Source organism: Scylla paramamosain, chromosome 8, assembly GCF_035594125.1.
Source record: "Scylla paramamosain isolate STU-SP2022 chromosome 8, ASM3559412v1, whole genome shotgun sequence".
NCBI classification, from domain to species: Eukaryota; Metazoa; Arthropoda; class Malacostraca; order Decapoda; family Portunidae; genus Scylla; species Scylla paramamosain.
In genome coordinates this window covers 4,575,031-4,600,885 of record NC_087158.1, presented here as the reverse complement: position 1 = coordinate 4,600,885, position 25,855 = coordinate 4,575,031, and the positions used below count along the sequence as shown (strand labels likewise).

Here is a 25,855-nt window from a genome sequence, read left to right as displayed (position 1 = left end):
GTAAAAAAAATCAGGATTTTGAAATAGTCACATGGATACATCACCCATTAATGATCATCCTGTTTAGCAAATAATCCAGAAGAAAATTTTCTTTTATAAGTGGTTATCAAATATTATTCCTGTTCCTAGGGCACTGGAGACTTTCAGCATTTCATGACAATTTTAACAGTTACCACGAATCTTATTGCTCATATTAAAAATCACCTCTAGAATTTTCTGCTTTCTTTAAGAGTGGGTTGGGCCTGATATGCACAACTGCCAAAAATAGTTTGCACAAAAACAGAAAAAGAGCATTTATTCCTGGGAACAAAGACCAATTAAGTGAAATACCAAATTTCACAGATAAAATGTATACTCAACTAAGTATAAATGTATGAAACAGATATAGATCTGGAGTTCTTATACACAGCACATGACTAGCTAAGAGAAGATGAGATCATCATGTACTTAATATCTTGGGACACGTTTAAGTACAAACCTGTGGCCGATTCCAACTGTTCTGGTAGCCTGCTCGGCCGCCCCTGTCTCTATTATATCCTCCTCTGGTCACTTCTCTATTGTATCCACCACGATTGTAGTCCCTGCTATAGGCACCACGGCCTCCTTCTCTATTGTAGCTTCCACGGCTGTAATCACGGTCACGCATCCAGCCACCTCTATCCGTCGGTCAGTGTAGCCTCCACGGCGGTCACGGTCCCATCCACCCCGGAAGCTATTCCCTCTGTTACCTGTAACAGCATTATCATCACAACATTAGCATTACTTTATGTGAGGAAGTCATTTCATACAGCATGTGCACATCATCAAACAATACTGCAGCATATTAATAATAGAGGATGACTTTCACAATTGCACTGTCTGTAAATTTAATGTCCTCTATTAGAGCCGCTGCTCACCTATCTGCCGCCTGTCTCTTCTTCCTTTCTTTCATCTTGTCTCAAACCTCCCTCCTTGTCATCTCCCCTTCCCCTAATCTATCAAAGATAAGGGACAAAGGACTGAATCCTCTCTCTCTCTCTCTCTCTCTCTCTCTCTCTCTCTCTCTCTCTCTCTCTCTCGTTCATTTTATGTCTTTTTCGATTTGTTGTTCCTCACTCTTTCACATTTCCATATGCATAATTCCATTTTCATTCTAAATTAGTCTCATTCTATTTATTAATCCTAAGGTTTGTTCTTACTTTGAGAGAGAGAGAGAGAGAGAGAGAGAGAGAGAGAGAGAGAGAGAGAGAGAGAGAGAGAGAGAGAGAGAGAGAGAGAGAGAGAGAGAGAGAGAGAGAGAGAGAGAGAGAGAGAGAGAGAGAGAGAGAGAGAGAGAGAGAGAGAGAGAGAGAGAGAGAGAGCTCTGACTTAGGGACAATTTACTGTCTGCAGATATGTGATGACAATAGGTTAATACAACCCCTATTTGTCAAAGCAGCGTGAAACTTGGGATGGTAAGAATTTAGGACCAGGCGCGAAACTCAGGAGGGTACTTTGTGTGTTATCTCAAATATAGTAGTGCAAATGTGCTTATCTTAATATATTTTTCAAAAATTGTGGAATTTTTATATCATTTTCTGGTTCCCTGGAAGCAATTTTTTTCCATAGGTTCTTCAGTCACCATGATGCACATCTGCCATAATGAACACTACATTGGAACAAATCTTATTGGTTGTCTCTCCATTTGGGCCAGATGACAGTCTGCTGGACAAGGAACATGCTGGAGGTCCTCAGTCCTCACTAAGATGCTGATGGGGAGAAAGTTGATCTTTTTTTCTCTGCACTACATCTGAAGATCAAAAAATGTCTGAAAGCTTTAAGAAATAAACACAGAACTTCCCTCAACAGTGTGAGGATCGTAGAGCATGAAGGGAAAACTCAACCTTCCCTCTAGCATTGCTGCATAACAGCCAGTGCTAAATCCTAAACAAAACATGGTCGCATGCCTTTGCTTAAAAGTATAACATGTGGCCACTTGATAAGATCAAATTCAGCTTGTGGTCTGATAAGACCACCCAACTGACTCACTTGACCCATGTTACAAGATAAAACTGTAAAAAAACTGTAAAAATGTAGTGGTTTGGGTATTTTTTACTTGCTATAGAGATGAAAAATTTTATTTCTTAGAAAACAGCATTCTATGAAGTGTATGGGGGTAAGTACATACTTCTTGTTTAATGTGACCTTGACATAACCTGAAAATCAGTCCACACAACTGACTTGTGCCTACTTCCATGACTCCCCCTCTACCTCACTTATTTTCTATAACATTTCTGCACTGTGTCTGCATCATTATTACTTCACTTACTGTCTACACTCTTAAACATTATTCCTCCATTTGTTCCAGCTAATCTTTTCAATCAAATGGTAGTCTTTGAAATAGTCACTAAGGTATAAGGAAACCCAATACTCACTGCACCAATACTGATTTACTTCATTCATTGTTATCTGTAATCAACCACACATATGACAACAGTGAAAACCATGTCTCCCAAAGGAGGGCAACTGAGGGTATTTTTACGATGAATACTTTTGGAATAGACAAAATTAGTTTTTTTTCATTCAACATGTTGGGGGATGCCATGGACTGCCAAGTGATGAAGCTTATTTTAGTGGAATTTTAAAAAAACAGTGTCTCATTTAGAGATTTAAATGCCCCACACTGTCATGTCATATCCTGGTGCACGCCAACACACGTTGTATGACTCAGAGCTTGTGCACATGTAAAATTCACATTACAAATATTTTTTTTTCCTTGTAAATTTTGTCATTTGTCATTCCTCTCTCCATTTGGGCCAGCTGACAGTCTGCTGGACAAGGAACATGCTGGAGGCCCTCAGTCCTCACTGAGATGCTGATGGGGAGAAAGTTGATCTTTTCTTCTCTGCACTACAGCTAAAAAACATCTTTACAAATTAGGTACAAGGACAAGAAACAAAGAGGCTGACCAACATGAAGAAGGTTTATGGAGTAAGATGGAGTACCCAAGACTCAGAAAGCACACTAGAAAGCAGCATAGAAGATTCTTCCCATGCAAGTCAAGACAATGTCCACCAGCTCCCCATCAGCCTCACCACTTCCTCCGCCACTCTTTTTCACTCCCTACTTACCACCTCTTTCATCACTTGCTTTGCCACTCCTTACTCACTGCCTCCTCCACCACTTGCTTCACCATTCCCTACACTACCAAGTACTTTATTATGCAATTCTCCATCACCACCTGCTTTGTCACCACCTATTCCACCACCAACTGCAACATCAATTATTTTGCCATACTAGACATCATTGCAGCTACAACAAAAGATTCTTCACAGAAGTGTGAAGCCTGCACCTGATACAAGCAATACTCTCTTCACTGTGTCACTTTATCAGCTACAAATGCTGCTTGAGAGACAGAAGAGTCCAGTACAGTTGTGCAGGAACACTCTAACCAAGACAAGGCAACACCCTCACATTTGAGGGATTAATACTTTTTTTTTTATAAAGGGAGACCAGGTGTCTTATTCTTCTCCAGTAAATGAACAAAGTATAAATAATCGTATGTAAAGATTTCATGCTGATCTAATAAACACAAATGGCAAGACATGCATGAAATGGAAAAGTCTTTAGGAGGCAAAATCTCTTAATTTTTTTACACTTAAAAAAAATTTTCAAAAAATCATAAAAAGTCTAACAGTCTATTCCAAGGTATCAATGAAAACTACAACTAAAGGGCAATTTTTCATAATTATAAAATTCTTTAAAATGTACTGAAAAAAAAAAGAAAAAGTGGAGAATTAATGGAGAAATTTTTTTTTTCAGACAAAACAAAAATAAAAAAAATTTCATAAATACAAGGTGTAAATATATTAACAAAGTTTTTATGGTATTGTTTTTTAAAGTGATTAATTAAAAAATAAAAACTGAAAAAAAAATTTATGCTTTGTTTGTCTCTCCACTACACATTCACCCAAATTTCATGAAATTCACAAAATATCATTCACTTACACCAACAAACAACCTACTAAGATTCCAAACCCATAGGACGTACCATATGCCCAGGAGGTACCCTGCCAGTTGCCCCCTTAAGGCTTGCCTGAGGGTACGGAGAGGTTATGGCTGTCAAAATTTTTTGCTGTCAGCCCATTTGATTGTCTTGCCACCATTGATTGCCTGCACAGCAAAGCAGGTTGCAGTGCTGAACCCTTCCAAAATTTATTGATCTCCAATAACTTTTCTTCATCTTTTCCTCATCTATTTCAGCCTGATGACACCACTACCATCTCTTCTATCAATAACAACCTGATGACACAACTGCCATCTTCTATTTATGAAGTTGAACTCTTTACTTGAACCTTTGCTAAAAGCTCTTTGTTTCATCCTCTCTTCCATCCTCTGACGATCTCATGCCTTCAATTAACATTCTTCCTAATTTTGTCCATGCCCTCACTGGCCTAAAAGAGAGTCCACCAAGGCTTTAGATTACACCTACAGTTTTGATTAGGTTATATTATTTATACAATAGTACCATAAATATCATAAGAGGAGGCAGTAGACACCTGCCAAAAAAGATAATTACTCCCAGTGAGATCTAAAGCAATGGATCAGGGGATGCTGTAAACTTATCATTAACCCTAGCTGTGACCTCACAAAAACAAGGTGGCAGTCATAGCCTGTCCTCTAAAGACAACTCTCTTCCTTCACACAAAAGTATATGCAGTTAATCAAACACTCAAAATTCAGAATCAATATGGCAACTCCTACACCAGCCCCAGGAGTCCCCATCTGGGGAGGGGACCACAAATGTCCCCAGGTTAGACTGCTCTTCTGGTATCATTGTCAACTTTTTCTTCATTAACTTCTGCAACATTTGCAGTTTTAGATCTAACGTTCAATTTGTATAACACCACCTTCTCTACTAAACCTCATCTTTTCCTCAATGAAACACAGGTGTCTGAGGCAACTGACAGTAGCTCCTTTTCTGTTCCCTCCTACTTTCTCTATATTCATTTTCAATCCAAAGCTGGATGCTGTGTCTATGTGCGCAACAACTTAACCTGCTCTTGTGCCCATGTCCTTGAATCTTCTAAGTTTTCCATCTGGCTGTGACTACCAGTCACTCTAAAACCAAATTTATCAATGCTACATACCTTTCAGCTAATTCCTAGGACTATAAGAAATTCTTTGACTACTAAACTTTCAAAGTGGAGCACATTCTGACTCTCTTTCCTTTTGTAAAGATCTCTATTCTTGGAGATATCAATGTTCACTACCAAGCTTTGGCTTTCCTCTCCATTCAATGACCATTCTGATCAATTAGCCTTTAACTTTGCTATTCTCCATGACCTAGAGCAATTGGTGCAACATCCTATTCGTATTCCTGATCATCTTGGAGATATGTCCAACATTCTTGGACCTTTTTCTAAACTCTTAATTCTTCTGCTTATGGTGTTACCCTATTTTGGGCTACTCCAATTTATAATCTCATATCTGTATCTTGTCCTATTGTTCCAATCCCTCCTCAGGATCAACCAAAGTGGAGGTGCCTCTGGCATTTTGTCTCAACTAATTGGTAGGACATAAGGAGGTATTATAATGATTTTCCTTGGAATGACTACTGCTTGTGTCAGAGACCTGTCTCAGTTCCTGAGTATAATACAGAGGTGATACTGTTTGGCATGGAAGTGTACATTCTTCATTCTTTCTCTCAACCTTAACCTTCCAAACATTGGTTTAACACAGGCTGTTCTCATGCTACACATGATAGAGAGGTGGCCAACAAGGGTACTTTAGCTCTCCATCACTTGAATCTCATGCACTTCATATTTCTGCCCAGAATCATGCCATGTCTGTTCTCCAACTAGCCAAAAACTCCATCATTAAAATGTGTCAAAATCTTTCAAGATCTAATTCCTCTCATGACCTCTGGCCCCTAGCCAAAAACATCTCCAGTAACTTTGCTTCTTCATCTTTCCCTCCTTAATTTCAACCTGATGGCACCACTGCCATCTCATTTATTTCTAAAGGTGAATTCTTCACTCAAACCTTTACTAAAACCTCTATCTTGGATAATTCAGGGCTTGTTTCTCCCTCTCCTCCATCCTCTGACTACTTCATGCTACCCATTAAAATCCTCCATAGTGATGTTTTCCATGCCCTTGCTGGCCTAAAACCCTCAGAAGGCTTATGGACCTGATGGGTCCCTCCTATTGTTCTGCAAAACTGTGCCTCCTTGTTTTCACCTTGCCTAGTCAAACTCTTTCGACTCTACCTGTCTGTCTATCAACGTCTACATTTCTTTCTTGCTGGAAGTTTGCCTAAATTTAGCTTGTTCCTAAAAAGGGTGACTGTTCTAATCGTTCAAACTATCATCATATTGCTTTAATTTCCTGCTTATCTACAGTTTTTAAACTATACTCAACAGAAAGATTCTTAAACATCTATCACTTCAGAAGCTTCTATCTGATCACCAGTATGGGATCCGTCAAGGCCACTCTTCTGGTGATCTGGCTTTCCTTACTGAGTCTTATCCATCCTCTTTTAGAGATTTTGGTAAAACTTTTGCTGCTGCCTTAGATATACCAAAAGCTTTTGATTGAGTCTGGCACAAAGCTTTGATTTCCAAACTACCCTCCTACAGCTTCTAGCATTCTCTCTATAACTTCATCTCAAGTTTCCTTTCTGCTCATTCTATTGCTGCAGTGGTAGATAGTCACTGTTCCCCTAAATATATTAACAGTGTTGTTTGTCAGGGTTTTGTCTTGTCACCCATTCTCTTCCTATTACTCATCAATGATCTTCTAAACCAAACTTCTTGTCATATCCACTCCTACACTGATGATACTACCCTGCACTTTTCCATGTCTTTTCATAGACATCCAACACTTCAGAAAGAAGTAAACAATTAATGTAGGGAACCCACAGAATGCCTGACTTCTGATCTCTAAAATTTCTGATTGGGACAGAGCAAACTTAATATTGTGCAATGCCTCAAAAACTCAATTCCTCCATCTTTCTAACTCAACACAACCTTCCAGACAACTATCCCCTCTTCTTCAATGACACTCAACTTACCACTATTCTACAATGAACATCTTCAGTCTGTCCTTTACTTATAATCTAAAATGAAAACTTCACATCTCATCTCTAGCTTAATCAGCTTCTAAGAAGTTAGACATTCTGAGTTGTCTCTGCCAGTTTTTCTCACCCCCCCGCTCCTAACTCTGTACAGGGGCCTTATCCATCCATGCATGAAGTATGCTTCACATGCTTAGGGGAGGGGGTGGGTTCCATTTATACAGCTATTTTAGACAGGCTGTAATCAAAAGCTTTTCGTCACATCAACTTCTCTCCTCTAACTGACTGCCTTCAGCCTCTTTCTCATTACTGCAATGTTGCATCTCTTGCTATCTTCTATCGCTATTTTCGTGCTAACTGTTCTTCTGATCTTGTTAACTGCATGCCTCCCCTCCTCCTGCAGTCTCATAGCACAAGACTTTCTTCTTTCTCTCACCCATATTCTATCCACCTCTCTAATGTAAGAGTTGACCAGTGTACTCAATCATTCATCCCTTTCTCTAGCAAACTATGGGACTCTGCCTGCTTCTGTATTTCCTCCTTACTATGACTTGAACTCTTTCAAGAGGGAGGTTTCAAGACACTTATCCTTCAATTTTTTTATGATTCTCTTGATATCTCTTTTGGGACTGGCACCACAGTGGGATTTTTTTTCCCTTTTTTTCTTTCCCTTGGCCAATGACCATCTTATGTAAAAAAGAAAAGATGATTTAGAGGTGATATTTTTTTTTTCCACTTTTAAAAATTTCTTGCCATTTTTCACCTTCTTCCTAGCTTTCACAGAAGATACTTTTTTAACACTTTGACTGCCACCTGGTATACCCTTCCTTAATTGCCAATCACTCTGAGACATCTTTACTTGTTCTACACCCACATCAAATCTCTAAACTGGATAGAAATTGCAAAATGTATTCTCTTGAACACTAACTTACTTGTAGATGCTTATAAAGATTCCACACCTTGCTTCTAGTGCTGCTAATTTTGTGTTGCAGTGAAAGGGTTAACTGAGAGGGGGAGGGGGCTTTAGAATGTAATAGAACAAATATTCTAAAAAATAATAATAATAAAATAAGCCTCTAAATTTTTTACACTATTAAATAAAACCTTACCATAACCCCCCCGGCGATCCATGAAGCCTCCACGGCGATCAGCAAAGCCTCCACGAAAGCCTTTCTTCTGACCGAAGCCTGCATCTTCACCCTCCTTGTTGTACTGTTCCACCAGCTTGAGGCTCTCCTCTCGCTGCAGCTCTATGAACTCCACTGAATCAAACAGCTCTCCTTCCTCAGGCAGCTTGTAGTTGGCTGTGCATTAGGAAAACTGTTCAGTGATTGTTCTCAGTCTGACCACACTGGAGGCTCTCACTCGCACCAGGAGAATGCTGTGCCATCTTCAGAAATAATCAGTGGGAAGTAGGCACTTATGTATAGTACCTGGGAGATCCTCTCTTACAAAAGTCCCTTTCACAGCAATTGTGCTGTTTTCTGCAAATGTAATTACATCCGACAAACTGTAACCGGATTCATTATCTAGGACTGATGACAGTTTTGCTTTAATGATTCATTTTCCTGCATTTGCAGAATATACAACATATGATTAACTGAAAATGTGTAAAAGAGGACTTCTTGGAAGATTTTTTGTTGCTCAAAACGAATGAAAACCTCCCCGTGTTCCTTACATTATAAATATGATAGAAAAGTAAAATACAAAAAATATAAATCTTATGATACCTATCAAGACCAACAATAATAGATGGGAGGGGGCAAGCATCAACATATTATGAAACTAAAAATAAATAAAATAATTACAATAATTCAAAGAACATTATTCATCAATGAGGAGAGGCAGCAACCAGCAACAACGACAAACAACAACACAATGACAATAGGTGTCCATGGTCATTTTGTGGTTACCTGCGGGGCTTTATTTACCTTTCATCTCTAGCACCGCCTTGTCCGGGACATCCTTGCCTTCCTCCTTCTCTCGCTTCTCAGTTCGTTTCTTGAGATCCTCATCAGTGGGACAAATAACAACAGCACGACGTTTGAAGCCGGCAAAACCCTTCATTTTACGCCTCTGAGCCGTTGGGTAAACATTCGTCTGTCCCGTACCAGAGGAGATAAACATTAGGCATTTTTGGGGCTTTTGGGTCATGCCCGAAACCTAAGGACTACTGTGTCCTAGTCTCCTCTGTAAAGACAGCCTGGAAGAACAGATTAATACAGTTCCTCTGTTCGTTTCCCTTCCCTCCCTCTTTACTTGGTAACATACGTACCTGCCAAACCTCGCCATTTCGACCTGCTGAAATGAGCAATCACGTTCTTTATCGATACATTTTTTCCCAAAATACTTCCTACTTTCCTCTATATCTGTCTCTATCTCACTTCCTTTATTTTTCCATAAAACTAAACAGCAATGATATATGATATCTGTGCATGGCCTAATTTGCCCTAAATAAACTTACCCTTCTTGTTGACATCCTGCAATTAAAGAAGGTTATAAAGCTTCAATTTCAAACAAGCAGCTGTTACTGCTGTTTTAAAAGCCTTATGTCAATTCCAAACTAGTATTTTCACTTGTCACAAAAACCATACTACTCATACATGGTGCATTGCTTACTAAATTCAATTAAATGTACATCAGACCTGTGTAATCTTTTCCAATGACTCCCATCTCTATCAACTAGTTATATATCTTCAAACATTTTATCATCAATCCCAGCGCTCCCAGCATCTCAACCTCACTACTTTCAAACTCTTGCTCTTCAAATTCTCTCTCTCTCTCTCTCTCTCTCTCTCTCTCTCTCTCTCTCTCTCTCTCTCTCTCTCTCTCTCTCTCTCTCTCTCTATCTATCTGCATGTCCAGTGCATTAATTTTTCATCCCAACACCTGCCTTGACATAATGTCCCAATTTAGTGATTTTAAATATTTTTTTTTTTATTTTTAAGATGTATCACAATGAATGAGTACAACTGAAAGAACAATTTCATCCAAGAAAACCAAATAATAATTACAGCAGAAAAAATTTATAAGTAATTAACTAGCACACTGCTCTCAGTTCATACACCAAGAAATTTTCCCAATAAGAAGTCACAGCAATTTAGACATACCCTAAAACTCACATACTGTTTTCAGTTCATATACCAATCAGTCAAAACCAGTGACTACTTCCTTATCTTCTGAACGGCCCAAAACCACAAATCCGTAACTTTGACACGCAATGTCTCTTAAGTGTGAAATCCTTTCTATTTTTCAGAGAACTTGAATCATTCCATATTAAATTCTAACTACCAAACATTAATTAAGGCATCCAAGCCCAAAAGTCCATATATGCCATAATACAACTTTATCTTCACAACTTCAGCATCCCAAATGTTCATACCATAATTCCACATACATCTATGGTGCAAATTCATGTGGACTTATGTTCTAAATGAAAAAGGATAACCTAGCCTAGGGGATGCAGTTGATGATGGGTATGCACCACAATCTGAGCAAGTCGCACCACTCTCCTCCTATGGCCTTAATGTTCATGTAAGATATGAATGTCATCAGAAATACACAGCATTTACCATGTAGTGCTAAGAAGGTAATCCCAACATATATTTACTCACTTTTTCATCAATCGTAAATGCCAATGCAGAGATGCACATATGTAGCATATGAAAGAAAAACTAGTTCTCTATTAAACTCAACATATTCTCCCCCTAAAATTTTGCAACTCTCCAATGCTTCAGCCACTATCATGTCTACAATCCAGTTAAGCAGTACAAAGAATGTCCCTTGAAAACACCCACAAGAAAACTTTCTTAGTAATTATAAAGAAAATCCTTCTTACGTGTTTCATCACTACAACAGTTTTTCAGGTTGTGTTAATGACATAATGACGAGTATTTAAAAAATACTTAAGAATACCAATACTGCTGATTTAAAATGTTTTAAAGCACCCTGAGAAGTTACCTTTAGGTGCATAATGATGATATGCAAGCACGTACAGAATCCTTCAAAATGGCAATTATAATGATCTTTTGCCATCTTACAATGCTTTATGAGTTCTGGTAGCAGATGTCTAATATAATCAACATATATAAAATAATTCTCTCTCTCTCTCTCTCTCTCTCTCTCTCTCTCTCTCTCTCTCTCTCTCTCTCTCTCTCTCTCTCTCTCTCTCTCTCTACATGTATACACACATCTATTGGTTACTCTTTAGTATTTTTTGAAGAACAGTAGATTTCCTGGACTACAGAGACAGCAGGAAGGGGAAGGAAAGCTGTTCAAAAATTTGGATAATCTTGGTTTTCTGATGGATGATGAAAATACCATTAGACAAACATTTGACTGCTGTCCATATAAGTTAATCACAAATCTATAATCTTATTTCACTAGCATCAAGACACATTTAAAAACTGTCACATCAAATTACAGTCCTAAAATTACTATAGAATTTGAAAATTCACAAGCAGATAACCAAATCACGTCAATCATGGTGGAAGATAAGTTACAGTTTTAAACCCAAGGTTTACTTTCAATCAAACAACATTTGGTGCTGTCAAAGACACCCATTCTGCTCTTTTCCTTTTCTGTTTTCCCTGATCTAATTCTGCACACTGATGCAGGTGCACAAACATGAATACAAAAGTATTAAGTAAAATGTTTTGTTATGACCTGAATATTGTGTTCAAAGTGATTTCAAAGCTAGAAAATTAAAAAAACTTACACTATTCTGCTCATTTGGTAACTATGATCAGAAGCAATCAAGAAAAAATTAGTTTTTGCTAAGACATCCAGCCATTCATGAAATTACTAGATGTGGACGATGTTTATGGTAATTTACATGCGGTTAACCTTACACCAGCCCAAAAATATACTACAGGTACATTATCTTTTATCCAGAATTCTAAAAACTGGAATACTCCAAAATTTGGGAGTCAGTCCTGGCAATAAAAAGTCTTTTATTCCACTAACAGTTGGTCTGCATATTTTCTTCTTAGTTTTTTGAACACTTGCAATACTGCCACTCCTGCACCTAATTTTTTTATTCATCTATTTATTTGCAACCTTGTTTGTGTGGCACTGTGCTGCTCACACCGCCACCTAGCACCAAATCACGGCCAGTCCCACCAAAGCTGCCAAGTCCACAATTTACCCACCTAATTGAGCTGTTTCTGGTGATAGTTGGTGGGGAAAAAATTATAGCAGCAGGTTAGTGGTTTTTGGGCTGTTTTTGCATAATCACCACATACTGTGGTGATTAGCTTCAAATTTCAAGGACATTTGTTGCATTAGCAGTCAGTCATGAGATTTTAGATCCCCCCCCTAAGTTGAATCAAGAGGAGGGAGCACCAATCTGAGACACATCTGAGTTACCAGGGGAAATCTTGATGTAGCCTTAGAAGCCATCATGAAGACCAGCAAACAGCAGAAGTCAGGCAAGAACACTGCCAGACACAGCATGACAAAGGCAATACAGAGAGCATGCATGGTTTCCAGTGCGCATACTTCTGTAAACACCAGGTGGTTATGTATCATCATCCACCAATATTTAATATTTAAAAAATGTATTTAATATTTAATATTCAAACATGAATCTATCTCTTCTGGTGAGCATCTTGAATTTTTTATTTGAGCACTGGCAGCACTGAATGCCTCACAGCATTCCCAACACTGGCTTCTTTCAACAGCACCATACATCTCACTGCAGTTTCTCCTATTCTTGTAATTGTGTTAAAAGTAAAGGTCATTTCAGTCAGTGGTTATTTTCTCCTATTCCTTCATTTGGATAACTCAGATACACAAGATGTGATGCTCTACAGTAGAATAGTTCATTAGTTACATATCTGATGTCTATCCAAGTGTCCAACTTCCCCAATGATATGAAGAAAGATGGACGAGATATATTACATCTTAGAGAACAATCTGAGATATCAGGAGTCTATCCGACTACCCCTATGTATCTTGGGTAACAATCCAAAATATCCAACACTCATCTGAGGGCATGAAAGTGTCTGAGTTAACTGATATCAGAGATATTTTGCTCCAACTTCCAATTAGTATTCTGCTTATAAATGAAATCTCATTTTCTCTCCGTAAACATCAATCATAAAGACAGAACTATGGTAACACTGACAGACCTTGGCATGACTTCATGGTCAATTTCAATCATTCTCTTTTCTTGGGATCCTTACCAGTGGGTGGTAATTTCCACCACCAACAAAAAATTTTATTTTTAAGCTGATTTGTTTGTATCAATAACATACACTGGAACCTTTGGCAAAGCAAGATTGTGAAGCCTAAGGCCTCCCTAACAGAGTTTACTAATGCAATTTTCCAACAAGGTACACAAACTCTTACTCTCCGATTTTGTTTCTTCTGAAAAATGTCTACAACATTATCAAACAATACGACATGCGAGGTGGCTTAAATGAATGCAGAGACATTTTAACTTGAGTACTACAAAACAAACAAAGAATAATGTTATTTGTAAGGCTGTAAAGATGAATGAGGAGTGATATTTGCAAAGTTATAAGCACTCATAAATTATATGAATTTGTTAGGCTGCAAATATAAATGTACGATATCAATTTCCTATGGTACAAAAAAAAATCATTCTTCTTGGTTATGAACACATATGATTAATTATATTAATTTGAATAATCACAATATTTTCTTATTGCACAATGCTTCTTTTTCATGGTGTGTTACTTCACTATATTTTCTTAAATTTGCATGTACATTAGGTTACTTATATTTTTTTTATTGTGGCACATAAATAAACCTCTGCTTGTAGGTGAGTGGTATAGTCTTCATTTGTCCTGAATCTGCCACTATTGATGTGTGAAGTGCACCCAGCTGGTACAAGTTTAACATTTTCCACTCCCTTGTCACACCAAGAGTAGCAAGTTGTATGACTTTCTTTTGTTCCATTGAGAATCAAAAATAGCAACAGTGAAATCACACTGATTTATTAACAATGTCTGTTACCAGGTTGGAAATATTCCTGGTTGGAAATGTCCAACTCCATGTCTCAAAAGTGTGATGAGTAAACAAGTACATACTAACGTAATCTAATATGATGCCAGTTTCTTAAAGCTTCCAGAAGTACCTGTGACAGAGACATCTGTATTTCAATCCTTGTGCACTACACTCACATCCTTCCTTTCATTTGAATTTTAAATGCTATCCTGCTTTATAAAAATTCTTATCAAATCCAAATCAGCAGTGAATAGTACAATGGTGCATCTTCCTTGTGACTTCATTTTCCCCCTTTCTCTTCAGATGGCCAAACCACCTTCAAATGATGTCCTTCACCATCTCCAATATTCCATGGTTTATTCCATCCCATTAAAGAAATCTACTAAACTCTACTGCCTCCAATACTCCCACCACTCATTCTGTTTACAGCAAAGGCATTTCTCCAATTCATCTCCAGTTGATGAATCTTACACATCTTACACATCTTTCAATATCTAATCTAATGGAGGTGAGAGAGAAAAAAAAATATGACCTGAGCTTAGGCTGATACTGAGTGCAACCTGACATGACTGACCCATTCCAAACATTAATATCAGTCATTCCACCTCATATATAATTTCACCACAATATCTTGCAAAATTCTGGGCAGTCTTTATACATGAAGTTTTGCTGCCAGCCAGTGCTAAATGCTGAAGAATAATTTAGCCATGGTTCCCTCTTCCTACCCATTAGAACTGGAGCCTATTATTAACATGTTAAACTTTTATCTGAAGTTAAAAAGTCTATAAACATTAACCATAAATCCCACAAGAATATGAAAATGTGAAAAGTGAGAACACTGCATATATCCAAGACTCTAAATTTATGGAATCCAAAAAATTAAGACCATTCATGCTGTGCTAATTTCCATAAATATACAGATCAAACAATTCATCATAAATGCTACCTAGTTTCTTAAAAAAAAAAAAAACTTATAACAACAAAACATAGTTGTTGATAAAGAATGTCTGTATGCTCTGTGATGTATCCCTCGTAATCTCTTTCATTAAACAGTCCTGTACACTTTGTACTGAGATAGAAGATCTTTGTTCAAATGTAACCCCATGATGCTAATTTCAGTTCACTAGTTTGTAACTTTAATATTATCATTATCTTCTATGATTCCACTGAAGGACAAAGGTCTTTCCCAATTTTCATTAATTTCTTTTTGCTGCCTATCTGTCCCAGCCCACCACAGCAAAATTTTATATCTCAACCAACTTTATTCTGCAACTCACTCTACATCTGTTATTTCTTTGAAGCATGGTGTGCCTTACCAATGTTCACTTTTTTTTCCCCCTAGGATGTCTTCAACTTTGGTCTGTTTCTTTATTCATGATATTCTCTTATCATTATCATTTAGCGATAGTGGAAGATCATATTCCATGAGAATAACAAAATTACACTATCCTATTACTACAGTCAGTCCTCTAAGGCAAATTTCTGTAAAGTAATTTTCATCTAACATAGCCTAGAAATGCAGAACATATTTTCTCACAGGACCAAGATCCACTCTAACACAACTTTCTACACTCTATGTCCTCCTGGCTGCTGCCTTCTCTCAGCAGCTCACCTGTGGATAATAGTGAAGTAAGACTCAAGTTGCTCATTCAAACTGAAAGACTCTTTTCACTGAAACAACAATGCAACAGAATAGTGTGACACTGGCCTAAGTGGCTCTTCTACTCCTATGCTACAATGGCTACACCGTAGCATATGCTACACCTCAACCCTGGTTCCACCTCAGTGATAGGGAGGGCCTTTACGGCAAATGAGTCACCCATCCACATTGTATTTTTGGTGCCACAACTTTACCAATGGTCTCAAAAAGAGGGGACTTTGGGTGGAAGCATAAAAAAACAAGGAGATTCAAGAATCCTTCTAACATGATATTTCTCTAACACAGTAGCTCTGAATGTACTATTCTCTTGATTTCTTCATGATCCAAACTTCTACACTCAGCCCCCCAAAGGAAACATATAACAAAGGGCTGCAAAAGATATTAACATGGCAATTAAACACACAGAATGTGGTTTTATCAGAAGGATGCAAGCTGTAGTCAGCAGCAGGTAATGGATCTCTGTGGGCAATTATTTGTCAGCCACCTATTGCCCATTCACAAGCACCTGCAGATTTCTAAGAATGCACCATATGGTAATTATACATTGACAATTGGGGGCATTTTTTGCAATGATCTGAGTTGCCTGTGGTCGCTGGCTGTTTTAATGCAGGACTCAGTATACACTCCTAAGGTTCTCCGGAGAAGCACTTTCTAAAATCACCTCACGATAAATCTTAAAGTACTGCAACTACATGCAACAAAATATTATTCCTGACTGTTAATGATAACAAAATCCACATGATTGGTGATGCACTTTCTACAGAATAGTTATTATAAGATAAATATTTGCAACTAGGCTCTCACTGTTTTCAAATTTATTTCTAGTCTTTTGCTATGTATTTAGTTTGAAATGTTTTCCACTAGTTTCTACAGAAACTAATGTTTTATCTGGCAAATCCCAAAAAGAATCAAACCAATATTACTTGTCCTGCAACAGCTGAAATCATGCCAAGACAAAAGCAGCAGCTGATATCAGACATACCGATTTCTTGGTATGTCTGTGGTATATACAATTTTGCAGTGCTGTTGTAAAACTGGTATATACATGTGCTGTGGCTGATTGCACAAACATTTCACAAAAGAACCAAGGTGTGAAAGCATGGGTTGTATTTCCAAAGAAGAAAGTGGCAACTCAGATGTTGGGAGACATGATACAAACAGACAAGTGGCAACTCAGGTCACACAATGTCAACAGACAATCTTCACCAGTGTCCTGCTAAGGTTTGGCATCAAAACATGGTTGTTTCTTTCAATGTGCCAGAATTTATAAGGATATATGTTAACTGTATAACTAAAATAGATTAACAAAACTTTTATAGAGGAAAAGTACCATTTGTCCCAAGGTGATAATACATCTCAAACACAAGTCAATGTTGATCTTATTTTCCCAAATTTCTTGTTCTCTGTTCAATAATGATAGCTAAAAATGTTTCTAATATATAATTAATTTATATAAAGATTTTTTTTACAGCATACCAGTTTTTTTTTTTTTTTCCCCCATCAGCTGAGAACACCCCAATTGTTGAGAGACAACAATGATAATTTTCCGAGCTAAATAAATACATTCATTGACTCTACAACCATCATCTACTTTGACTTTATGTTCAACTATGTATTTTTCTGATATAATCTTTTGATCTTTTCCTGATTTCCTTAGTGTAATGACAAAATCACTTGCTGTAGTTCAATCTGTTATGAAAAAATCCCTGAGACAAATTAGGCATTTTTTACTTGTATTCATTAAAGTTTTTTTTTTCCCATTCAGTTTTGAAAAATCTTTCAGTTTTAAAGAAATAGCATCACCTTGTCTAATACCTTTCTTTGTTACTATTTTCTTGATGACATCATATAGCTTTAAAACTCCCTTGGTAATAAACTTCAGTCTCAAAACCTCCCACAATTACTTACTCGCCTGCTGGTAAAGACAGGAACTGAGACCATGAAGTGTGGAGTATAACATCAGGGAATTATTCCCTGATTTTACTTTTAGTGCGAGTTAATGTTACTTTTTATTAAGCATGGACGTATGTATCTCTCCCTCTCTCATTTCATCTTTTTCTCTCCATTTCTCCACCTTTTCTCCATCTATCCATTTTCCTTTACACAATCATTACCTTCTGACAAATATATATGAAGAGTAAACATATTCTTTCATACAAAACCACATATGCAATCATCTTTTTGTTTTAACTTGACAAGTCATATAAGCTGTCCAGAGCACATGCTTACACTCTTCCGCACTATTCAGAATCATCTCTACTAAGCACATAATCTTATCTTAAGCACCATCATCTCAAGAGTTATCACTGTCCAGGTCATATGCGTCATCAACAAATTTACTGTCATCTCCGTTGATTAGTAAAAACTGAATGGTTATCATAATCACCCTGATTCTGTGAGCATATTCTATCCATGTATCTTTTAGGGAGATATGTCAAACACTTCTGGGAAAATAATTACCATCAATACAAAGTAAGTGAGCAGCACAAAAAAACATATTTGAAAAACATGCCACACAAAAAACTTGAGTGCATTCCCCACAACTGATCTTGCAATGTGATTAACCTTTCATGGATTAAGGTGGAATCTTGTAATATGAATAACCTTTTGTGAATTAAGGAATACATTCATGTTACATAAATACATCCAGATATCAAACTGAAAAGCTGAAGAACATGTGAAAGTCAAGTACATTTGTCACCTATTCTGAGTAATACTCTCAAGAGGGATGGCAGTCTCTATCCTAGTTCAATCCTAGCATGCTCTAATTTTTTCCATTTCCTTTCAACCCTTTCTCTTACATATTCAAGCACTCTTCTCTCATATTATAGGAAGTCATCCTTTATCACTCTCCATATCTATCACACTTTTATATAGTCTCTCAGCCATCTCAACCATCCCCTATCTCATCCCTTTATTTTTGCTTGGCATAACAAATAATCTATACAAACTTCATTACTTTCACCAATTACTCTTTGCACTTTGTAGGCATATATATATATATATATATATATATATATATATATATATATATATATATATATATATATATATATATATATATATATATATACACACAGATATATTACAAATAATCTATACAAGCTTCATTACCTTCACCATTTACTCTTTGCACTTAGTAGGCATCTAAGTAAATTAATTTCAATTACCTTTCATTCTATAACTAACCCTTATTTGCACAAGAAATTCTTGGTATTATTATTCCATCATGGACATTTTTTTATTTCCATGTTTACTGCCCTGATCATATGCTCTAGAAATGCAACCACTTTTCCCCCTGCACCAATCCTTCTTAGGTCTCATTTCCCATGGTTCCAAGCTTGTGCTTAGTCAAACCAAGAGAATAAATTTGCCTTTTCTCCTTTCTCTCTATTCAATCTAATTTCACAATCCTTTTGGAAATTAAATGTTTGAGAACTCAACAATTGTGAACTCTTGAATTTTTGAGAGTTAAGGAACTCATCCTATGAGATAAAATGGTACAGGCTGACTATCAATACTCCAGCAGTTTAATCCAGAACCTCATTTAATCTGGCATATTTACATCTGGGTGTATTTTCAATCTTCTAAACATGCCATGGCCAAGTAACTGATTCATTGTGTACAGCAGCAGACAATGCTACAATCATAGCAAGATACCACTACTGCATGCACTATAGTGAAAAGAGTACTTCAAAACAACTACCAAGTATATCTTATTGTTATATATTGTTATATATCTTAGATATTAGCATCTGTGTGGATTTATATTTATAATTTACTATCACTCTGTTGTCTGTGCAACATGTTAGGAGGGAAATGGAATAAGAAAATAAGAGTAATAAGTGATAACATAACATCACGAGTGTAAAAATTCTATCCCTGGATTTTACAACAGATTTTACGTATATCTATACTCTACTGAATTTATTGGCAAATTACTATCATTCTGTCTGTGAGTTACGTTAAGATAGAAATGGAGCAGTTTTGATAGTGTGATCGATTCTGCACCACCCTGCTGTGTGTGTGTGTGTGTGTAACCAACACTGAGCACAAATTTTTTTTCCTACAACTTTTATTTGTGACCCTAATTTCACACGACCTATAACTTCAAAAGAAGAAAGCAAAAATTGTGGTACAAAATGCAAATATAACACAATAACAATAAAAGAAAAATGGAAGTGTTGCTGCTGCGTGAGCATGATGTTTCTATTTGTCACCTATGTGAAGCTTATGGCACCGAGTTACCAGTTGTATACGATAAAAAACAGAAGTGAGAAAAAATGAAGCATTTCTACGCTGATAGTGATTCAACGAAATAAATGTGCACATGAAAAACAGTGAAAGGTGGAAAGAGTACAGGTCAAGATTGAGTAATGACTCAGTGGTTTCAATAGGAAAAGAACAATGGTATGGACATATCTGACATGATGACAATGAAACAAGTTAAAGTGTTTCATAGAGTGCTTTAGAACATTAGTGAGTATACTGTGGGTTGGTTGCAGGGATTCCAGAAGCACCATAGTATTTCAATGCATATGATATGTGGAGAACAACCAGTGTATAAGGAAAGAGTATCATAATACATATATAAGTTCACAAAGCTTGTTTCCTGTTTCATAATATTTGTTTAATTTACATTTAATATAGTAGTTGTTCAATTTTATTTGAAAGCATTTTTTGGAACAATAGCATACTATTTAAGTCTTCTCAATCATATTGAGAAGTGTATTAAGGCTGTCAAGAGGTAAACCTTGGTTAATCCCAGAAAACAGCTAATTCAGGATGGCTCTAGAACCAAGGATGCTAAAGTACTGATTGCCGACCTGTCCTTATTTCTGGTGTCATAAAAACTTGTCCAAAATCCAGTTAAACACTTGACAAGATGCTCTGTCTATTTAGTAACATGAAAGTAGGTGCTCACCAATGACAGTTAACAAGTTATATAATATATATAATGATATTACGTCAATACTTCCTTATTATAAGTAATTCTAACACTGCGAGATAGATATCCTGTTAAAAAATAATACCAATATGATGTGCAAAAAAATATGTATTCAAATGTATTTACCAACTCATCCACATGTAAAAGTCAAGGCTCATGGTCCTAACACAGGTGTTTATTACCAAGGCATGATGCCATTTTAAGGAAATAAATTATTTTTCTACAATAATATACATGCAAATTCATCTAAAATATATTTTTACAGCCCAAACAAGGGACTTGACCATTAAGGCAACTCAAGTATTACAATGTTGGAAAAAATTAAGGATTGTAACTAAACAAGCCATATACATACATTATGATCTTCCAAACCAAGGTCCTCTCCCTTACTAAGCTTTTCTATGAATCTATCATAAATTTTACCCTGAAATATAATATCACATCTATATTGCTAAAGATAACAGGCATGTCTGTCTGTCTGTCTCACAAGTTCAAAGATTAGACTAATACCATCCAGCAAAAACTGGTCAGTAATCTACATGAAAATTAAGAAAATTCAAAAAATTTCCACATATCAAAACAAAACAATATATATTTCAAGAAACAGCATAGAGCTGGCATGGCAATAATTTTTCAGGCTATATCTACATTGCTCAGAAACTACAAGTTTTCTGTGAGTGAGCAGTGCAATTTATTTTTCTGCTACAATGCATTTGAACAGCAATGCTACAGCAATCATAATCTTAAGATCATTCACTACTTGCAAACTAAATAAAATAGGATTTCCAATGCAAAAGATTCCTGCTATATTTGAGTTGCCAAATTGTTTACCATTACTGTTGTTAATGATGTATAGCATTCAATGAAGTAAAATTAAGTGGAAGTAATCAGTGTCACATATGTATATCTTTGGTAAGATTGCAAGAAATACCAGTGTGTAAAGTCATGGCCAAAATCATGTATTCCAAAAGATTTTCATACAATTCACAATAATCAGTTTTTCAGATGAAACTAAAAACAGTCATCTGGTAACATATAACTTTTTCCTTGAGTAATGAAAATGACTAGATGTTATTTCATCCCACATATCCTGAGTCACTTGCTCCTTGCTTAATACTTAGGACAATCCCACCTCCCCCCCCATCTCTCTCTCTCTCTCTCTCTCTCTCTCTCTCTCTCTCTCTCTCTCTCTCTCTCTCTCTCTCTCTCTCTATATATATATATATATATATATATATATATAATATAAAACAGCTATTAAGGTACAGTCTTGAAAACTGATAAATTCATTCTTTTTTGGTACAGCCAAACCATTTCTTCTCTATTTCTCTTCTCCCTATCAAGTGTGATAGCCTAAGTACTGGGAGTCATTGTAATGATCAACAGGCTGAAAGTTATCATCGCTAGCTATGTAAACCTTATTCACTACAGATCTTAACCATCACATTCATGTTTATAATTTGATCATCCTCAAATCTTGCCTGCAGCCTTAAATCTAGGATCAATAGCATAGTTTTTTGTTTTTTTAACTAAAGAACTCCATTTCTTCTAACCTAATTTGCTTCAAAAAATTTTCGTCTGCAAGAACACCATTATCCGTATATAACCTAATTATTGTCATCCTTACAAAAGGATGTTGAACAGCTTACCTGCTGTTTTTCCAAAGATGGTGAGATGTTGGGAGGGTGGGAGGAGAAAACTAGGTAACATACCTGGGCAAAAGGATGCTTCGACCTGAAAACTCTAGGACACTTACCTTGAGAACCTGAAAGAAAAGACCATAGTTACTACACTTACCGTGGACTCACCGTATACTAAGTGGAGTGCTGTCCATCATGTGTTGCTACTGATGCTGTATTACTGCTTGTTGCTCAGCTGGTTGACTTGTTAATGTGTACTTACCACCACAGAGTGGTCTGCTACAGAGCCATCATTAAGAACTGCTGAGCCCTGCCAGGCCAATTGGCCACTTGGTGGACCATACACATGCTCAAAAGACTCACCTGATCAACAATGAAGTTGCGTCTGCGCTTGTAGGCAAGTTCCAACAACTTATTGAGGCACTTGGTGCAGCGGTCGATCAGTGCATCCCAACGGCCAGCATAGTTTCGGCGACGTGGCAAACCATTGACCTTCATTTTGTCAATGAGTGAGTTTGTACCCAATACATTGTATTTTTTGCCCAGATTCTCACGGCAATAATTTTCTACCCATGTGGTTTTACCTGCAGCAGGCAAGCCCACCATCATGATCACCTGAAAATTAGAAGCATAATATTGTAAAACTTATTCATCTTCTTCGGTACTGATTTCAATGCAAGCTGAGCATGAAAAATAAACCAATTCCCAATTAGAGAAAAAGTCATCAAAATCTTTTGTGAAGCAACATCTTAACTGATAATGTTGCAGATCTCTTGCAGAAATGTGAATTATAATATTAGAACATAGCAATCACTAGATTAATAACCAGTCATACTACACAGTTCCTTTCCAAACTAAAAGTTCACCAAGAAAATTCAAATAATCATCACTACAACTGCATCCTAAGTGCATAAATGCTCTCTCCCTCTTACATATACACACACCTCATTCTGAAGCAGTTGAACAGTCAAGATTGAAAAAGCATTATATGCATGCACACATCCAAGGATGCACAGATCTACTATTGATTTAATAAAATAATGAAAGAAAATGTTGAGAAGAGAAAGGAAATAAGAACAAGGGAAGGTAACTCATCTGCAGCATACAAGCATTTCTTATGTGTTGTAACTAACCCTTAAATAATAGGCATCTTTCCTAGGAACCTACACTCATTTTTTTTTTTTTTTATTATTTCTTAATCACTTTTCTTTCCATACTTGACCAAAAATCATGAAAAAAATATCATAAGAGGTGCCTACCCTCCTCTTTTGCAACAGTGTATTCTGCAAGTAATTGGTGTCTTAGCTCAGCCAGAAGTAAAGACAGAATATCAATATATCAACTGCTCTATGTGTGGTAGCCTGTGTGTGTGCTAGTTATGATGGATGCAACACAGCCTCAAGCTTATATGCCCACAGCTCCATCTCATCTATCTGTCCATCATTGCTCTCCCCACATCTCAAAAGAACTGCTTTAACACTTCCAAAAATATGATTCCATGTCTTAAGTGCCTGTCACACTTTGACGATTTAGAAAACATGGCTAGCGCACGGAAAACAGTTGCATACGTCCAGCACACACTGAATAAGTTATAGATACCCTGTTCCATTATCAGGGGCACATTGAAGTACAGTGTCATATACGTATTGTTATATACAGGGAGAGCCAGAAATTTTTTAGCATGCACAAAATTCTTGACATACGCCAGCGTATGGCCAGTACATTATGTATGTGCTGGGGACAAGTTAAAGGCTCATTACGCGATTGTTATCATTTGTTCTCTGATCATTCCTCATGCATTGTATTCATCAGTATGATGGCCAGCATACCCAGAACACATTGCTGCCATGTTTGTAACAATCATTGGACGTGTAGCGAACATATGTACACCATACATGCAATGCATACCAACGCATTAGACATGATGGCAACGAATGCAAAACGTACATGACGTGTTGCAAACATACTCATTGCATGAATACCGTGTTTGGAACGTTTTAGAGGGGGTGGCTTACAAAACAGACCTCCTTTTCGGAGGAAACCCTCATTCTGCAAGTAGAATCCTCTTTGAAGACATGGAGTGTCCAGAAGTGCTAAGAAGAAAGTACCAAATTGCTGTCCTGCAACATCAGAATGACCTCATAGATCTGACACTATATCAGATGCAAAGGACTAGAAGAAATGCAGGTAGGTAAATACATGCTATTACAATATACATGTATTTTGCATGTATTGATGGTAAATGAAGATACATACTAGAGAAAAGCCCTCTGAATTAATTATTATTACTATTTTTATTATTAGGTTGACAGAGAAGAACCTGGGTGAGGTCTTGGATAGGGAGATGCCGACAGTTTGGCTCGTATGACCAGCTGATGGTGAAACTGAGGGCAGAGGATCCAGCATTATTCACCAAATTCATGTGGATGGTTCCAGCATTGTTTGATGAGCTGCTAGGAAGACTTGCTCCAAGGATAACTAAGGAGCACACCTACAGGGAATCACTTCCACCTGAGCTGAATTTTTTTTTTTTTTTTTTTTATGTAAGAAGGATACTGGCCAAGGGCAACAAAAATCTAATAAAAAAAATGCCCACTGAAATGCCAGTCCCATAAAAGGGTCAAAGCAGTGGTCAAAAATTGGTGGATAAGTGTCTTGAAACCTCCCTCTTGAAGGAATTCAAGTCATAGGAAGGTGGAAATACAGAAGCAGGCAGGGAGTTCCAGAGTTTACCAGAGAAAGGGATGAATGATTGAGAATACTGGTTAACTCTTGCATTAGAGAGGTGGACAGAATAGGGATGAGAAAAAGAAGAAAGTCTTGTGCAGCGAGGCCGCGAAAGAAGGGGAGGCATGCAGTTAGCAAGATCAGAAGAGCAATTGGCATGAAAATAGCGGTAGAAGACAGCTAGATATGCAACATTGCGGCGGTGAGAGAGAGGCTGAAGACAGTCAGTTAGAGGAGAGGAGTTGATGAGACGAAAAGCTTTTGATTCCACCCTGTCTAGAAGAGCAGTATGAGTGGAACCCCCCCAGACATGTGAAGCATACTCCATACATGGAAGGATAAGGCCCTTGTACAGAGTTAGCAGCTGGGGGGGTGAGAAAAACTGGCGGAGACGTCTCAGAACACCTAACTTCATAGAAGCTAGAGATGAGATGTGAAGTTTCCAGTTCAGATTATAAGTAAAGGACAGACCGAGGATGTTCAGTGTAGAAGAGGGGGACAGTTGAGTGTCATTGAAGAAGAGGGGATAGTTGTCTGGAAGGTTGTGTCGAGTTGATAGATGGAGGAATTGAGTTTTTGAGGCATTGAACAATACCAAGTTTGCTCTGCCCCAATCAGAAATTTTAGAAAGATCAGAAGTCAGGCGTTCTGTGGCTTCCCTGCGTGATATGTTTACCTCCTGAAGGGTTGGACGTCTATGAAAAGATGTGGAAAAGTGCAGGGTGGTATCATCAGCATAGGAGTGAATAGGACAAGAAGTTTGGTTTAGATCATTAATGAATAATAAGAAGAGAGTGGGTGACAGGACAGAACCCTGAGGAACACCACTGTTAATAGATTTAGGAGAAGAACAGTGACCGTCTACCACAGCAG

At 37.2% G+C, this 25,855-nt stretch overlaps 1 protein-coding gene across 2 annotated transcripts in view; it reads right to left on the bottom strand.

Moving 5' to 3' along the window:
- Positions 1-1,259: 1,259 nt before the first annotated feature.
- LOC135102737 (heterogeneous nuclear ribonucleoprotein U-like protein 1) overlaps positions 1,260-25,855 on the bottom strand; it is a 93,744-nt gene continuing 69,148 nt past the window's right edge. Inside the window, exons 7-10 of one of the 2 annotated variants that reach the window (XM_064008242.1) lie at positions 22,619-22,870; positions 8,967-9,135; positions 8,145-8,339; positions 1,260-1,768 (exon numbers count right to left, since the gene is read on the bottom strand). In XM_064008242.1, coding sequence (XP_063864312.1) covers positions 1,710-1,768; positions 8,145-8,339; positions 8,967-9,135; positions 22,619-22,870 — 675 coding nt within the window. In that variant the 3' untranslated portion in view covers positions 1,260-1,709. Of the gene's footprint in view, positions 1,769-8,144; positions 8,340-8,966; positions 9,136-22,618; positions 22,871-25,855 lie in introns of those variants that run through there. The other variant, XM_064008243.1, reaches the window with a different exon arrangement.